Source organism: Hypanus sabinus, unplaced genomic scaffold (assembly GCF_030144855.1).
Source record: "Hypanus sabinus isolate sHypSab1 unplaced genomic scaffold, sHypSab1.hap1 scaffold_220, whole genome shotgun sequence".
Classification (NCBI taxonomy): Eukaryota; Metazoa; Chordata; class Chondrichthyes; order Myliobatiformes; family Dasyatidae; genus Hypanus; species Hypanus sabinus.
In genome coordinates, this window is record NW_026780309.1 from 228,160 (window position 1) to 246,050 (window position 17,891).

Sequence of the window (17,891 nt, forward strand, 5' to 3'; positions counted from 1 at the left end):
CAGAGGGGTTTACAGAGATGGTGAGTGCTGTAGGGGTCAGAGGTGTTTACAGAGATGGGGAGTGATGGAGGGGTCAGATGGGTTTACAGAGATGGGGAGTGATGGAGGGGCTGGAAGGTTTTTTTCCACAGATGGCGAGGCGTGTTTGGGAGCTTCTCCACCACGATGGAAATGCACTTTACCTCTAGTTCAAAAATGGCAATTTGCTTGTAACAAAATGAAATTGTCTCCGAGTGTTTCGCCTCTAATGCAACATTAAGCTGAGGTAACCTGTGCACCAAAGGGCACACCTGTAGCCCCTGCACTGTATTCCATCTCCTGTTTCTTTGCCCATTCCTTTAATCTGATGAAGTTGTTTTATTACCTCTCTACTTCTTCAAAACTACCTGTCCCTCCACCTGTCTTGGTATCATCAGCAAACTCTGCAACAAAGCCATCAATTCTAACATCTATGTCATTACCATATAATATGAAAAGAATCTGTCCCAACACAGGTCCCTGTGGAACATCAATAGTCACTGCCATCCAACTGGAAAGGGTTCCCCATATTACTATCTTTGCCTCTTGCCAATCAGCTACTGCTTTATCCATGCAAGAGACTTTCATGTAATATCATGGGCTCATTACTTGTTAAGCAGACCCATGGGTGGCACCTTGTCAAGTACCTTCTGAAAGCCCAGGTGCCTATCATCAACTGATTCCCCTCCATCTACCTTGCTTATTACTTCTTCAATAAATTCAAAGAACGTCAACATACTTGTCAAGTATGATTCTCCCTTTAAGACAACATGATGAAAATGGCTGATTGTATCATGTGCCCCAAATACCCTGAAAATACATCCTCAACATCCGAATCCAATATCTTCCCAAACAGTGAGGTCAGACTACCTGCCTCATAATCTTGTATCTTCTACCTCTCTACCTTCTTGAAGAGTGGAGTGATATTTCCAAATTTCCAGTCTTCCAGAACCATACCAGAGCCCACTGATTCTTGAGGCATTGTTACTAATCCCTCCAGAATCTTTTCAGCCACCTCTTTCAGAACTCTCAGATGTGCACCATCTACTCCGGGTGACCTGTTTACCTTCAGACCTTTCTGCTTCCCAAGAACCTTCTCATGAGTAATGTAACTTTACATAATTCTGACCACTGACATCTAGACATTTATCATCCTGCTCGTGTCTTCTGGAGTGAAGACTTATGTAAAATACTTATTCAGTTCATCTGCCAGCTCCACGTTCCCCATTACTACCCCTCCAGCCTCGTTTTCCAGTGGTCTGCTATCCATTCGCACGTTTGTTATATCCATATTAGTGTATTATTTTTTTCAAAATACCTTAGTCCCATTCCAATCTGGAAACTTCACAAAGAAAAACAGGAACTGAAATGACAAATTCAGAAAACCCTATTTACCACTTAGATGAAAATTACCGAGGACAGAACTGGGAAGAGCTATAATAGTCATTTAAAAAAATCAAATGTCTGATAAGATTTCTAAAGTATACATTTTCATACAAAATAAACTGGATTCAGCACACCAGACAGGTATATACAAATCTGATTTGAAATACAGACCAGAAAACTTAAATGAAAGGCCAACTCAGAAAAATGAATCATCACTATGGAAGAAAACATTAACCAGTGGAATGAGTATGACCCTCCATGGGAGACATCCCAATGATCTGAGCAGACCAGATGGTGACAAGGAAGCATCGAGCGCCCGACTCTGAGTTGGAGACCTCTTCCCAGAAAAAGGGGTGCCTTGGGGAATTACATTTTAAAATAAACGGAAATACATAAAAGACAAACAAACAATGCAATAAATGCAGAAAATGCCACGAGAAACCAGACACAATCCAACACATTCCAGGATCAGCAGTTTAACTCAATCTGATTGCTTACAAAGGTACAATCAGGTGGTAAATATCATTCACCAAAATCTTGCTTTAAAATACAAACCCATTCATGACCACCATAACTTCATTATAGCACCATGAATTTAGGCCTGATCCAGTTTTAGAGTCAAAATCTTACAAACTATAGGATAATCAATACATTATTGCAGATAGGACAATCCATAATAACCAAATGGATATAATATTACAGGATAAGCAAGCAGGAACAACTCCCTCAATAGGAAAAACTATTCTGAACACACTAGTTCCTCAACCAATGGAGTACCTCACCACAGGCATTATTTGTGTCATCAGTCAGACAATTGAATTATTATCTCTGTCAATTAGCTTCCAAATGTTGCTACTCTGTCATTCGTTGTCCGCCCCGTTGCTGGTTCCCTTCTCCTCATCATACGGTCTTAACCCGACCATCATCCAAAGCCCCAAACTCTGCCCTGTGCAGACCAGCCTCTGGTTTCTAACCCCACTTGGTTGAACTAATGGTTTCCCATTCTGCTTTCAGCCTTTACAGGACAGTGGTGTTTTCTAACAACCCTTTAGAAGCAGGGAAAATGACCTATAATGTGGAAATGAGCCCTGAATAAGGGGGTTAACTGCCAATGTCATTCCTCTTCACCCCAGAAATTGGAGGATTTCAAAGGACTGTCATAGAACTGAATCACTGGCAGGGTTCAACCAGCCTGAATTGACTCTACTGTACTCTAGCTGTGTTATAAATTCACTAAGTACTGGAGACAGAGTTTAAAATAGAACTAATTATTTGTCTCAGACCCACAATATTAAACTCCAGTCCTATTAAAGGTGAATGTGCAGCAGAAGAAACTCCTGCCATGCCCAGTGACCAGGGTACAGAACTGGGTGTGGGGAGCAGCATCAATAATTGCAGAGCTCATCACCGACAGTCACTCTTGAAATTGCATTCCGCAACGGTGATGGGCAAATCTCCAGCATGAAGCTTACTAAAACTTTCTCCCCAGTGTGAACCCAGCAGTGTGTCACAAGGTTAGATTACTGAGTGAATCCCTTCCCACATTCACAGCAGGTGAACGGCCTCTTCACAGTGTGAACTCAATGATGCACATTTGGCGGAGATGTCTGAGAGAAATTCTTCCCAATGTCTGAGCAGGTGATCAGCCTCTACCCAGTGTGATCTCGCTGGTGTCTCTGTACATGAGTTGATCGGCGGGATCCCTTCCCACATTTACAGCAGGTGAATGGTCTCTCCCCAGTGTGAACTCGCTGGTGTGCCAATAAGGAAGATGACCGAGTGAATCCCTTCCCACATTCTGAGCAGCTGAACTGCCTCTCAGCATTGTGAACTGACTGATGTCTCAGTCGGTGAGATGAGCAAGTGAATCCTTTCCCACAGACTGAGCAGGTGAATGGCCTCTCCCCAGTGTGAACTGACTGGTGTATCTTCAGTTGGGCTGAGCAAGTAAATCCCTTCCCACAGTCTGAGCAGGTGAACGGCCTCTCCCCAGTGTGAATTCGTCGGTGAGCCATTAGGTTTGATGACTGACTGAATCCCTTCCCACAGTCTGAGCAGGTGAATGGCCTCTCTCCAGTGTGAACTGTCTGGTGTCTCAGTAGGTGACATGCCAGAGAGAATCCCTTCCCACAGTGTGGGCAGCTGAATGGCCTCTCTCCAGTGTGAACTCGCTGGTGACTCTGTAGATTGGATGATCGAGAGAATCCCTTCCCACATTCTGAGCAGGTGAAAGGCTTCTCCCCGGTGTGAACTCGCTGGTGTCTTTGTAGGTAGGATGACTGACTGAATGTCTTCCCACAGATTGAGCAGGTGAATGGCCTCTCCCCAGTGTGAACTGTCTGGTGTATCTGTAGGTCAGATGATTGAATGAATCCCTTCTCACAGACTGAGCAGGTGAATGGCTTCTCTCCAGTGTGAACACTCTGGTGTCTCTTTAGGTGGGCTGACTGAGTGAATGTCTTCCCACAGTCTGAGCAGGTGAACGGCTTCTCCCCAGTGTGAATTCGCTGATGTAGCTTCAGTTGAGATGAAGAAGTGAATCCCTTCCCACAGTCCATGCAGGTGAACAGCTGCTCCCTGGTGTGAACTCGCTGGTGAGCCATTAGGTCAGATGACCAAGTGAATCTTTCCCTATAACTTCAGCGGCTGACCAGCCTCTGCCCAGTGTGAACTGACTGGTGTGTCCACAGGTGGGAAGACCTTCTGAATCCCTTCTCACACACAGAACAGGTGAATGGCCTTGCCCCAGTGTGAACTTGCTGATGTACCTTCAGTTGTGATGACCAACTGAATCCAATCCCACTGTCTGAGTGGGTTCTCCCATGTGTAAGATGATGGGCATGCCAGTCGGTCAGATGATTGAGCAAATCACTCTCCACAGTCTGAGTAGGAAGGATGGTCGATTGAATCCCTTGCTCCACTCCTAAAATATCTGGACAGAGACAGCAAAACTGGTGTGTTGTGTTTGAATTCCCATAGACAAATTCCTTGTTGTTTTTAACCTGTAAAAAGATTTACAAAATCCATCAATGGGTATAGGTCAAAATTTCAGACGAGATCACTCGAATTGTCAAGGTGTAATCTGGCATCACACTGTTACAGTGAGGTTCTAACTGGGCACAGTGCTGGGTTCAGGAATGACCATCAAACTCTTTGATGCTCTTCCTGTCTCTGTAAGAATGGGACATTTCTGCCGTCTCCAATCTGTGACCTGGCTCAGTTTGACTCTCTCCATTGGTGTCATTCCCTGTTGCCACTGAGCTGTATGGCTGCCTGGCCCCACAGGAACTGAAACAGTCTCACACAAATAGTCTTTCTTGTCACGTAGATGGAATTTCTTTGATGTACTGTTAATTTAAACGGCCACAGTTTTAATGCCATGTGAATATCTCCCACTCAGCTGTACAGGATTGTTGGTCAGCACAGAATTCGAGTGAATGTTAGTATTATTTCAGGCACTTGTCACAGTCATGGAAAAATACAATACAGACACAGGCCCTTTGGCCCATCTAGCTTATGTTGAACCATTGAAACAGTCTACTCCCGTAGCCCTACTATCCAGGTACTATACGAACCTCTTAAATGTTGAAATCAAGCACGCATGCACCACATGTGCTGACTACTCATTCCACACCCAGATGATCAACAGTGTCAAGATGTTTCCCCTCAAGTTTCCCTTAACGTTTCACCTTTCACACTTAACCCATGGCCTCTGGTTGTAGTCTCACCCCATCTGAATGGAAAAAAGCAAACTGGCATTTACCCTATCTATGCCCTTCTTTCACAAACAAATCTCCACTCAATCTTCTATATTCCAAGAAATAATGTCCTGACCTGTTCAGCCTCTCCTTGTAACCCAAGTGCTCCAGACCTGGCAACATCCTTGTGAATTTTCTCTGAACTCTCGGAACCTCTTTTACATCTTTCATGTAGGCAGGTGACCAAAACCGCACACAATACTCCAAATTAGGCCTCACCAATGTCTTGTACAAAGTCAACATAACGTCCATCTCCTGTACTCAGTACGTCGGTTTATGAAGGCCAATGTGACGAAATCTTTCATTCTGTCCCTATCGATCTGTGACACTACTTTCAGTGAAATATAGACCTGTATTCCCAAATCCCTTTCTTCTACAACACTCCTCAGTGCCCGACCAGTCACTGTGTCAGACCTACCCTGGTCTTTGCAGCTGGTCCAGTTCACAGTGCAGGCCATGACAGTCTTCCTCTCTGAACACTACACCACCAGACTTGGTGTCATCCACAAATTTGCTGATCCAGCTAACCACACCATCATCCAGATTACTGATATAGATGACAAACAACATCAGACTCAGCACTGATCCCTGTGGCACACCACTAATCACAGGCCTCCAGTCAGGGAGGCGACCATCTGCTACCACACTCTGGCTTCTCCCAAAGACAGTGTCTCGTCCAATTTACTATCTCATCTTGAATACTGAGTGACTGAACCTTGTTGACCCACCTCCCATGTGAGACTTTGTCAAGTGCCTTGCTAAAGTCCATGTAGACAACATCCGTTGCCTTGCCTTCATCCACTTTCCTGATAACTTCCTCGAGAGACTCTATAAGACTGGTTAGACATGACCTACCATGCACAAAGCCATGCTGCCTATCCTTAATTAATCCACATCTATCCAAATACTTATACATCTGTTTCCTGCACATACGTTCCAATAACTTTCCCACGACGGATGTCAAGGTCACCGATGTATAATTTCCTCGTTTATTATTAGAGCCTTTCTTGAGCAGCGGAACAACATTAGCAACAACATTGGGAACATCCAATCCTCCAGTACCTCACTTGTCACTGAGGATGTGCTTGAGCCCCGACAATTTCTGTACTTGGTTTCTGCAGGGTTCCAGGGAACAACCTGTCAGGTCCAGGGAATATATCCACACTATTTTGCCTTAAGACAGCAAACACCTCCACTTCTGTAATCTGTCCAGGGTCCGTGAAGTTAATGCTGCTTTGCCTCACTTCTATAGATGCTGTGTCCATCTCCTGAGTAAATATAGATGTAAATATAATATTTTAAATCTCCCCCATATATTTTGTCTCCTCATATTGATTACCATTCTGAACTTCAGGAGGATTCATTATTTTCCCTTGCAATCTTTTTGCTCTTAACATATTTGCACAATCCCTGAGGATTCTCCTTCACCTTGTCTGCTGGGGCAACCTCATGCCTTCTTTTATTTCTTTCATAAGTGTTCACTTGAATTTCCTGTACTTCATAAGTATCCCATTTGTTCCTATTTGACTGTACCTGGTATGCAACTCCTTGTTATTGAACTGGGAGAGGAAAGCCAAAGGGGTGATAGAAGATTCATGAGTTTGGGGAACGAAACAAGAATGTGTCTGATATCCCACTGGTAATGCTTGCCAGTGCTGCACGGTGGGTGGGGTCTGTGAAACTAAAGTTGCAGGGGGAATGGGAGCCTGAATAACAGAACAGATAGTGGAGAGTTTGTGGAGACAGATGTTGTTCTGTCCTCAGACAAGGTCAGGAATGAAAAACGTTGAGCATGATGCAGTGAATATGCTCAGCCCTGTATATTTCAATACAAGGAGCAGCGTAGGAAAGGTGGATGTGTTCAGGGCATGGATCAACACCTGGAATTAAGACACTAGGATCTGGCAACTGTGGACTGGGACAGGCTGCTTTATGGCAAAGGTGTGCTTGGTCAGTGGGAGGCCTTCAAAGCGAAATTTTGAAAGTACAAAGTGGGTATGTGCTTCTCAGAATAAAAGGTAAAGATAGAAATTGTAGGGAACCTTGGATTTCAAGAGATATGGAGACCCTGGTGAAGCACAAAATGAAGTTGCATAACAGGGATAGGCAGGCAGGTTCTAATGGAGTATAAAAAATTCAAGAGGACACATAAGCAATAAATCAGGATGGCTAAAGAACAGCATGAGGTTGTTGTCGCAGAAAAGATGAAGGATAATCCTCAGGGCTTCCAGAGACAGATTAAGAGCAAAAGGATTGTAAGGCAGAAAGTTGGTCCTCTGGAAGACCGGAATGCAATCCATGTGTGGAACCAAAGCAGATGGGGGAGATGTTAAATATTTTTTCATCTCTATTTACTCAGGAGATGGACAAAGCGTCTAAGGGAGTGTGAAAAAGCGGCATTAAAATCGTGGACCCTGTACCAATTAAAGAAGAAAAGTTATTTTGCTGTTCAACATAGAGCATAGATGTCTACAGCATATTCCAGGCCATTCAGCCCACAATGTTGTGCCAACCATGTAACGTACTCTACAAACTGCGTAGAATTTCCCTAGTGCATAGTCCTCTATTTCTCTAAGCTCCATGTTCCTAACTAAGAAGCTGTTAAAAAAAACCCTATTTTATCCGCCTTTACCACCGCTGCTAGCAGTACATTCCATGCATGCATCACTCTCGGTGTGAAAAACTTACCCGATATCCCCTCGGTACCCATTTCCAAGCACTTTAAAACTATGCCTCCTTGTGTTAGCTTTTTCAGCCCTGGGAAAAAGCCTCTGACTATCCACACGATCAATGCCCCTCATCATCTTATACACCTAAAAAAAGGCTCTAAACATAAAAAAAGGAAAATATTCTTTGCTTTGAAGATTTGTTAGAAGTACAGAAGTTAGTTTTTTTTTACACAGAGAGTGGTGAGTGTGTGGAATTGGCTGCCAGTGGCGGTGGTGGAGGCGGAAATGAAAGGGTCCTTTAAGAGAGTCCTGGATGGATACATGGAGCTCAGAAAATTAGAGGGCTATGGGTAAGCCTAGGTAATTCTAAGGTAAGGATATGTTTGGCCCGGCTTTGTGGGCCAAAAGGCATGTATCGTAATGTAGGTTTTCTATGTTTCAGTGTAGACAAAATATAAGGATATAGAACGGCTAAATTCAAGCAGGCTTTTCAAATGATGTTAAGTGTGACAACAACCAGAGGTTATGGGTAAGTGGGGAGGTGAAAATTTATGGGGAACATGTGGAAAATCTCTTCAATGAATTGGCCATGAGAGTGCAGAGTGAAATGCCAGCACAAGTGGTGCACGCCAGCTCGGATTCACCGTTTCAAAGAAGTTTGGAAGGGAGCCTAGATGGTAGGTGTTTGGAGGGCGATGGTCCCAGTGCAGGTAGATGCATTAGACAGCTTGAATGTACTTTCAGCATTGACTAGATGGGCAAATAGTCTGTTTCCATACTGAACTTCAACATGTTTCTATGACAGAGAAGCTGGCCGAACTTGTTTGGAAATTAGAGAGAGTGCAGAGGCGATTTACTAGGATGTTACCTGGGTTTCAGCAATTAAGTTACAGAGAAAGGTTGAACAAGTTAGGTCTCTATTCATTGGAGCGTAGAAGGTTGAGGGGGGATTTGATCGAGGTATTTAAAATTTTGAGAGGGATAGATAGAGTTGACGTGAACAGGCTGTTTCCATTGAGAGTAGGGGAGATTCAAACTAGAGGACATGATTTGAGAGTTAGGGGGCAGAAGTTTAAGGGAAACGCGAGGGGGTATTTCTTTACTCAAAGAGTGATAGCTGTGTGGAATGAGCTTCCTGTAGAAGTAGTAGAGGGCAGTTCAGTTGTGTCATTTAAGGTAAAATTGGATAGGTATATGGACAGGAAAGGAGTGGAGGGTTATCGGCTGAGTGCGGGTAGGTGGGACTAGGTGAGATTAACGATTCGGCACGGACTAGGAGGGCCAAGATGGCCTGTTTCCGTGCTGTGATTGTTATATGGTTAAAATTTACTGGTCCTGATATATCCCGATTAACTGGAATCCACTGTACTGTTGAAATGTAGTCAGTTGTAACGTAGGGAACGAAAACAACCAGGGCAGATAATCTGTTAGTGATTTTGGTTGAGGAACAGAGATTGGTTTAGAAAGAGAGAAGGATTTCCCACTAGACAAAAGGTTATGGCATTTGTTACATTTGCCTGAAAAAGCAAGTATAGATTTAGTTTTGAAAGAGAGCACTTCTGGCATTATGGCGTTCTCCCCGTATCGCTCTGAAATGTCAGGATTGCTTAAGTGTCTGCTCAGGCAATTGAGATTCTAACATAGTGGCAAGGATAAGCCAAGCTGACACCTTTGGAACGCAATAATTTTTCTTACCCTCTGCGAACAGAACTATATAGACTTTTTACAATGTTTACATGATTCTTCAATACAGTTCAGGAAAATTATGTTTTACAGCCTATTGCATTGTTCCTTACAATTGTCCATCCACCTCCAGAGCCTCAAAATCCTGGAACCCTGAAGACAAGGTAGTCTTCTAAGCCTTGTTCTTGGCATATCATATAGTTGTGTGACACTGACAGCTGGTTGAATTCCTGCAAAGAACCAAAGTCAGGGTGTAACTCCAGCTCAGGGTCTTCAAAAGTACCCTGGAAGGGAAAAATAGAGATATTAAAGATAGAAATAGAGCTGTTTCTGAAGATGCCAGCAAAGGAGTCGCCATTAGGCACCTTCGTTCTCCTAAGCTCCTCCTCTACTAAGGATATCCCAACATCCATGAGACAGTATATATGATTGGCTACTGTTCAAAATTAAGGTCAGACATACACAGCAGGAGGTGATTGATTTGCTTGCCCTTTTAAGAGGGACGCAAGGTTTGTAACAGCAGTCTAGCCACTAAATCCTGTTTGAAGATACGCCTAGTTCAAGAGTATCCTAAAGGGCAACAAGAGAATGCTTTCAAGGTGTATGTTATGCTCAAAGACCAGAGCAACAGATCCTTAGCCTGGTCAGTGTTCACTGATCTGTTTGCTATCCATTGTGATTCTTCATCCTACATCTTGAACACCTGTAGTAGCCTAATGGAGAGATCAGCTAGAAGAGAGAGAGATTATCAGATTGAAGCATTGAATGGTGACATTACTCTTACACTTCCAACACTAATTCAGTGTAATGACATTCCAGACAGTCAGAAAGAAATACCAACGCCTGAGGCTGCTCTCTAGAACCTTAAGTGTTGTGCCAAACAGATCCCACCTGTAGATGATACAGGCCAAATCCCACTTTGCCTTGGTAGAGATATCCTCACAGCACACAAGGTCAGGAAGGATATCAGTGGTCATGGCAAAGCACCCTTTGCACAGAAGCTGAACCGAGGATGGGTTCTTGTTGGTGATATATGTTCAGGGAACGTACACAGGCCTACTGTTCACAGCTTTACAACAAACATTCTGGAAAATGATGGGGTGGTAAATTGGATTAGTAAATATGCAGATGATACTAAGGTAGGTGGCGTTGTGGATAATGAAGTAGGTTTTCAAAGCTTGCAGAGAGATTTAGGCCAGTTAAAAGAGTGGGCTGAATGATGGCTGATGGAGCTTAATGCTGATAAGTGTAAGGTGCTACATTTTGGTAGGAATAATCCAAATAGGACATACGTAGTAAATGGTAGGGCATTGAAGAATGCAGTAGAACAGAGTGATCTAGGAATAGTGGTGCCAAGTTCCCTGACGGTGGAATCTCATGTGGATAGGGTGGTGAAGAAAGCTTTTGGTATGCTGGCCTTTATAAATCAGAGCATTGAGTATAGGAAATGGGATGTAATGTTAAAATTGTACAAGGCATTGGTAAGGCCAAATTTGGAGTATTGTGTACAGTTCTGGTCACTGAATTATAGGAAAGATATCAACAAAACAGAGAGAGTACAGAGAAGCTTTACTAGAATGTTACCTGGGTTTCAGCACCTAAGTTACAGGGAAAGGCTGAACAAGTTAGGTCTTTATTCTTTGGAGCGTAGAAGGTTGAGGGGGGACTTGATAGAGGTATTTAAAATAATGGGGATATATTGAGTTGATGTGGATAGGCTTTTTCCAATGAGAGTATAGGAGATTCAAACAAGAGGACATGATTTGAGAGTTAGGGGGCAAAAGTTTAAGGGTAACACGAGGGGGAATTTCTTTACTCAGAGAGTGTGGAACGAGCTTCCAGTAGAAGTGGTAAAGGCAGGTTTGGTATTGTCATTTAAAGTAAAATTGGATAGGTATATGGACAGGAATGGAGGGTTATGGGCTGAGTGCGGGCCAGTGGGACTATGTGAGTGTTAGCATCGGCACGGACTAGAAGGGACGAGATGGCCTGTTTCCGTGCTGTAATTGTTATATGGTTATATATATGGAAGGGAAAAGGTAGGAGTGACAACGCAGCAGCAATGGCTGGAGTTTCTGGGAACAATTCAGGAGATGAGTGATCGATACATCCCAAAGAAATTGAAGCATTGGAAAGGCAGGAGGACGCAACCAAAGCTGAAATGAGCCAAGGCCAACATAAAAGCCAAAGAGAGAGCAAACAAAAGAGCAAAAACAATTGGGAAGCTTTGAGAAACCAACAGAAGACCGAAAAACAAGTCAGTTGAGTTTAGGACATAGAATGATGATTAATGAGTCAGTCATTAAAGAGCCTTGGCAGCACCCAACAGTCTGAGGCATTTAGAGGAACAAAATATCTGGGGCTTCAATATCTCTTGAGAACCAAGGTTCCCTGCACCAGTTACCTTTCACCTTTTATTTTGACAGACACATACACACTCTACACCCTCAAAATTTCACTTCTGAAGGCTCCCACTTACCAAGTACTCCTTTGCCAGAAAGCAACCTGTCCCAAACCACACTTGTCAGATCCTTTCTGATACCATCAAAATTGACCTTTCTGCAATTGAGAATCTCAACCCGTGATCCAGAACTCTCTTTTTCCTTATTTACTTTCAATTTCATGGCATTATGATCTCTAATTGCAGTCACCAGCCATGGATCATTTCCTAACAGCTTATTGCACACTTATACGTCAGGAATTCTAGGTAGTGATTAAGGCCACATTTGACAAACTCTACCCCATCTATTCCTTTTACAGCATGGGAGTCCCAGTCAATATCTACCTTTGTTTCTTGGCATGGTCTGGGACCTCTCTACAAATTTGTTCCTCCAAATCGCTCAGACTGTTGGGTGCAACCAAGTCCCAATAATGGCTAGAATATCATAAATCCCTGTCTTCAGCTCATTTGGAATCTGGACAGAAGGAATGGAGACAGGCTAACCCCTATTGATATCAATGGATCTGGGTTTGAGAGGGTGAACAACTTTAAGTTCCATGGCACAAACGTCACCAAGGATCTCACATGGTCTGCATATACTGGCTGTGTTGTGAAAAAAGCACAGTGCCTCTTTCACCTCAGATGGCTGAAGAAGTTTGGGATGGGGACACAAAACCTAAGGACTTTCTAAAGGAACACAATTCAGAGCATCCTGACTGGCTGCATCACTGCCTGGTATGAGAACTGTACTTCCCTTAATTGCAAGAACCTTTTACTGGTAAAGAGAAGAATTAATTAAATTAAATACCAGCAAATTCTGGAAGCAAACATCATACTGTCCGTAAAAAAGCCGAAGATGAAAAGAGAATGGCTTTTACAAAAAGATAATGATCCTAAACATAACTCAAAATCCACAATGAACTACCTCAAGAGGTGCAAGCTGAAGGTTTTGCCATGGTTCTCACATTCCCCTGACCTAAACATCATCGAGGATTTGTGGATAGACCTCAAAAGATCAGTGCATGCAAGACAGCTCAAGAATCCACAGAACTAGAATCCTTTTGCAAAGGAAGAATGGGCGAAAATCCCTCAAACAAGAATTGAAAGACTGTTAGCTGGCTACAAAAAGCATTTAGAAGCGGTGACACTTGCCAAAGGGGGTGTTACTAAATACTGACCATGCTGGGTGCCCAAACCTTTGCTTTGGGCCCTTTGCCTTTTTTGTTATTTTGAAACTGTAAAAGAAGGAAATGAAAAAGCTTTCTTGCTTAAAATATTAAAGAAATGTGTCACCATTTTTGGAAATCAGTTCAAATTTTACTCGTTTAACTACTCACAGTAACAGAAATTTTGACCAGGGGTGCCCAAACTTTTGCATGCCAGTGTAATTGAGCAGGCCACTTTTGAAGCGGCCGTCACCGCCCAGAAGGCTGAGCTGTTCCTACAACTCATAATACCACGATGACTGTTGTGAAAATATTGCTGAATAACTCCACACTATGGACTTCCAGAAGTGATAAGCTAGGACAATGGGCCAAAATAAATGAGGAAATCTGTAAAGAACTTGCTATAAAACAGCAGTTCCACTGCACCCATCATCTGAACGCAGCGACATTGGAACGAGCCAATGGTACTTTGAAAGGTAAGTTGGCAAAACCTACACAAGAAACTGGATTGAACTGATTGAAGGTTTTACCCTTAGTCCTATTCCATATGAGAATCACGCCATCAAGTTAGACAGGGCTATCACCGGCAGAAATCATCTACAGGAAGCCCATGAGAACCCCATGGGGACCCCGACCTTGTCTGCCGCTCCTCCCTGAGAGCTTACCTGCAACATTGGATATGCATACCTTGGGGGAGGAGATGGGAAAATATTTATGCAAAGTAACTAACACTCTCCAAAGCTTGCATTCACAGGTACGACAGGCCTATCGAGACGACGAAACCCCAACTAAAGGTGACTTCTCCACCATCCAGCCTAGAGATTTTGTTCTGCTCAAGAACTGGGATGATAAGAAGTTGGGACCGAGGTGGAGAGGACTGTACCAAGTGCTACTGACAACACCTCCTGCAGTGATGGTGGAAAGGCAGCTCCGGTGGATACATCGAACGGACTGTAAACACGTTACTGGCGGAACTGATAAGACTGAATGATGTACTGGTTAATGCTGATTTTAATGACCCTAAGGGAACCTGCCCCTGTCTTGGGAGGCCCCCAGTTTAACAGTTTCCTGTCCCTCTACCACACCTACGCTAAGCACGTAGAGCGGGGAGCATGTTGGGTATGTGATGAAATTCCCCAACAGGGTCAGACTATGATCCCCATGTCAGTGGTGCCCTGAATACTAGCGAAGTAAATTCAGATCTGGTGTTTTCTGATAGCCGTAATGGTAGCATTGTCAATGGCACCATATCCAGGTCTGGAAGTTGAGACTGGGGATGGTGTTGCTTTGAGGGTTGGAGTCGTAGATCTCCTCCACAAGACCCCTCCAAGCTATGGCCGGGGATAAGAGTTACATCTCCAGCAGTGGCTAGTACTACTTGTTGGTGTAACTAGAACGAGAGTGCACCCAATCAAGTGGGAAGTAGTAACTGTACCAAGAGTCAAGCTTATGATACCCCTGGACCACTAAATGGAGCTTATTGGGTTTGTGGAAATAGGGCCTACCCCTGGATGCTGGGAGAAAGAACAGGGCAGCGGCATGGAACCACACCCTACCAGACAGGTTCTCGAAGGGGGACGAGAGTTGGAGTGGTTGTTGCTACTTGGCCGACTTTGTGCCACACTTGAGGATCCTGGCTCAGCCTCAGGATCACCCCCATTGGAATAGGCAATGAAGGGTTGCCTGATAAATTTGGTGGAATGCTTTGAGAAATAATAAGCAGGGTGGCCAAAGGAGAATTGGTAGATATTGTGTACGTGGATTTTCAGACCTTTGACAAAGTGCCACATGAGGCTTCTTAACGAGCTCTGAGCCTGGTTGGGCGGCGATGAGGAAGGAGCTGATCTCGGGTTTGTGTAAATCGAAGGGCGGTTGCAGTGGGAAAGGGCCTGGACCGAGCCAGGCGGCTGCACCGTCTGGGCCGGGAATGTAGGATCAGTTCGTTGTGGTTCCCCAAGTTGTGAGAGTGGATGTCGGTGACGAGGATCTGTCTACATGGATGGGTGTGGGGTAAATGGTGGGAATGTTGTGGGGCTACTGACGGGGTGAGGGAGGTTGGGGACGTGGGTTATCGGACACAGTGTGACCCGGGAGGATGCGTTCTAGGGCAAATTTAGTTGTAAGCAAGGACGGATCTGGTCCATTGCATCAGACAACTTTCAGGAAACAACAAATCTCTCTTTATATTAATCACTGTCTAATTTTGCTGCTACCATTGTGTTTGTCACAGAGCCCAGAGTCTGGGAACAGCTCGATGGTAGGAAGCAGATGGTGATGATGGGAGCAAACACAAGGAAATCTGCAGTTGCTGGAAATTCAAACAACACACACAATATGCTGGTGGAACACAGCAGGCCAGGCAGCATCTATAAGGGGAAGCACTGTCGACGTTTTGGGCCGAGACCCTTCGTCAGGACTAACTGAAAGGAAAGATACTAAGAGATTTGAAAGTAGTAGGGAGAATGCGAAATGATAGGAGTAGACCAGAGGGGGTGGGATAAAGCTAAGAGCTGGAAACATTATTGGCGAAAGTGATACGGAGCTGGAGAAGGGAGAGGATAATGGGACGGGAGGCCGAGGGAGAAAGAAAGGGGGAGGGGGGAAGGACCAGTGGTCGACAGTGTTTCTCCTTATAGATGCTGTCTGGCCTGCTGTGCTGTGTTCCACCAGCATTTTGTGTGTGTTGGTGATGATGGGAGGCTGTTTATTGGAGTCAAGGCCCGTGCCTCCTGGAGCTCCCCAGGGTGACACCCATTGCTACTTGTCATCTATGTCAATAATCTGGTTGAGAATGTACAGGGTATGGGCAGTGAGTCTGCATCAAGTAATTGTAAACAATTACTTCTTTTTGCAGGATAGTAAATATAAACACCCCTCTTTACCTCTCCACACTCAGAACTAACCAAAAGCTACTTCAGAAGATACAAGTTCTTCAAATGAGCAAACACTGAGGGAATGTGAGTGACTTAAAAGAGCTCGGACACTGACAGTACATTATTGCAACTGGGTCTGAGAGACTTAACTGATACATTCATTCTCACCTCAACTATTCCCTACTTTATTTTGTACAGATACCATAAATTCCAGTGTATAAGCCGAGAATTAGGCCCCAAATTTTGGTCCTAAAATTAGGAGGTCGGCTGTTACAGAGGGTGCCAACTTTGGAAAAACGAATACAGGGAAGACAGGTCGGATTTATTGGTTGTTTTGAGTCAAATTCATTCCACTCTCAACTTTGGTTTGTTTAAAATCACATCTAGTGGCTGGCGCACGGAGATCAAACCACTGGGGATGACTGCAATCTCTGTGTTTTCAGCTTTCAGTGCTGCTTTTGTCTCACCTGACAAGTGCGCTTTGAACACGTCCCAGACAAGTAGCGACTTTTCCTTCCCAAAACCTTCCGAATGTCAACGCCACACCTCTTTAACCCACTTTGTCCATCCAGCAGCGATTTTGAACGTAAACAACAACACCTCGCAGGAATTTTCTGAGTAATCTTTGTTTTTTGTCTCAAGATCGAGTCTATTCATAAATCGGGTGCACCAAATTCGCGTAGCTTTGAAATTTTCACTGACCTCATGGTGTTTTTCGTCCCATTGAACTCGTATCATTTCTCTGGTAACAATGTATCCGGATGATCGCTGGTGATTCACCCACTCTAAGACATTTTCTTCCAGTTCTGGCCACTGGCGTGTTTTCCCGTGGTTTGCACATTTCATCTTTGGCATTTCCCTCAGCGTGTCCTCTGCCTTTCTCCACTCTCTCACTCTCTCTCGTTTACACTAAACTTCTTAGCAGCTGCAGAATTATTTGTTCCTTTGGCAAAATCAACAACCTTCAGCTTGAAGCCAGCACCATATCGCACTCGTTTTAATCTTTTGTACATGGCGGTCGCAAACTCAATACTGAATACATGTACTGATCCCGCCACCCCGTGTTATGTTTTAACGAGATTACGATCGGTGCAAAATGGTTTTGTGGGGGTAATATTTCAGAGGCTTCTTCACCATTGGTGAACTAATCCAAAAGTTTCCTCCCTGATTTATTTATTAAGAATTTGCTGATAACGCTCTTCACTGTGTAAGCCTGTTTTCTTAGCAGGTACCGGTTCACAAAATTTTCAGGTTCCGGATCCTGCAAAGCTGAGTACAGGCATTGTTTCTGGTTAAATCAAAAACCTTTATAAAAGGGGACAGCTTATACAAAGGTAACATGAAAAAGTCCCTTTTTTAACCTTGAAAATGGGGGTCGGCTTATACTCCGGAATATACGGCATGTGACGTCTAAAGGACCAGTGTTTGAGTAAATGAGACTCACCAGACTTGTTCCCGACTGAATCAATGGAAACCCTGAGTCAAAAGGGTTTCTCTCTAGTCGGTGCTCTCAGTCCTCGTGCTGGTTCGCTTGCTGCTGCTCCCTCATCTTCATTCTTGGTTTGCTTCCAGTTGTGGGTATTTCTTCCAATAAATCTCTCACCGCAGGTCTAACTTTAACACGAACGATAATGAAGCATGTTAACAATACAAATGAGAACAAAATATTTCTGCTTGCTGAAATCTAAACATTGAAGACAAATATAACGGTCTCAGTGAACAAATCTGTAATTGTCCCTGACACGTCACCGAACCTGATATGGGATAGGAAGGAGTCATTGTTCAGTCATGGTAAGATATGAGATGTCGGGACAGAATTAGATGATTCGATCTATCGAGTCTGCTCCACCACTCAACCATGGCGGAGATTTATTCCAACACCATATTCCTGCCTTCCT

General features: G+C 44.0%; 1 protein-coding gene across 4 annotated transcripts; it reads right to left on the bottom strand.

Annotated features, from left to right (window-relative positions):
* Positions 1 to 1,533: 1,533 nt before the first annotated feature.
* Positions 1,534 to 17,544, bottom strand: LOC132387778 (zinc finger protein 239-like). 4 transcript variants are annotated; one of them, XM_059960143.1, is made up of 3 exons: positions 17,438 to 17,544; positions 9,628 to 9,798; positions 1,534 to 4,406 (listed from the first exon to the last, which is right to left on the bottom strand). In XM_059960143.1, exon 3 carries the CDS (start codon positions 4,005 to 4,007, stop codon positions 3,054 to 3,056), a length of 954 nt encoding a protein of 317 aa, XP_059816126.1. In that variant the 5' UTR covers positions 4,008 to 4,406; positions 9,628 to 9,798; positions 17,438 to 17,544; the 3' UTR covers positions 1,534 to 3,053. The 4 variants fall into 4 exon arrangements, with proteins under 4 accessions (XP_059816126.1, XP_059816128.1, XP_059816129.1 ...); XM_059960145.1 differs by having other exon boundaries at positions 9,628 to 9,744; positions 17,438 to 17,532; XM_059960146.1 differs by lacking the exon at positions 9,628 to 9,798 and having other exon boundaries at positions 17,438 to 17,528.
* Between the last annotated feature and the right edge of the window lie 347 nt (positions 17,545 to 17,891).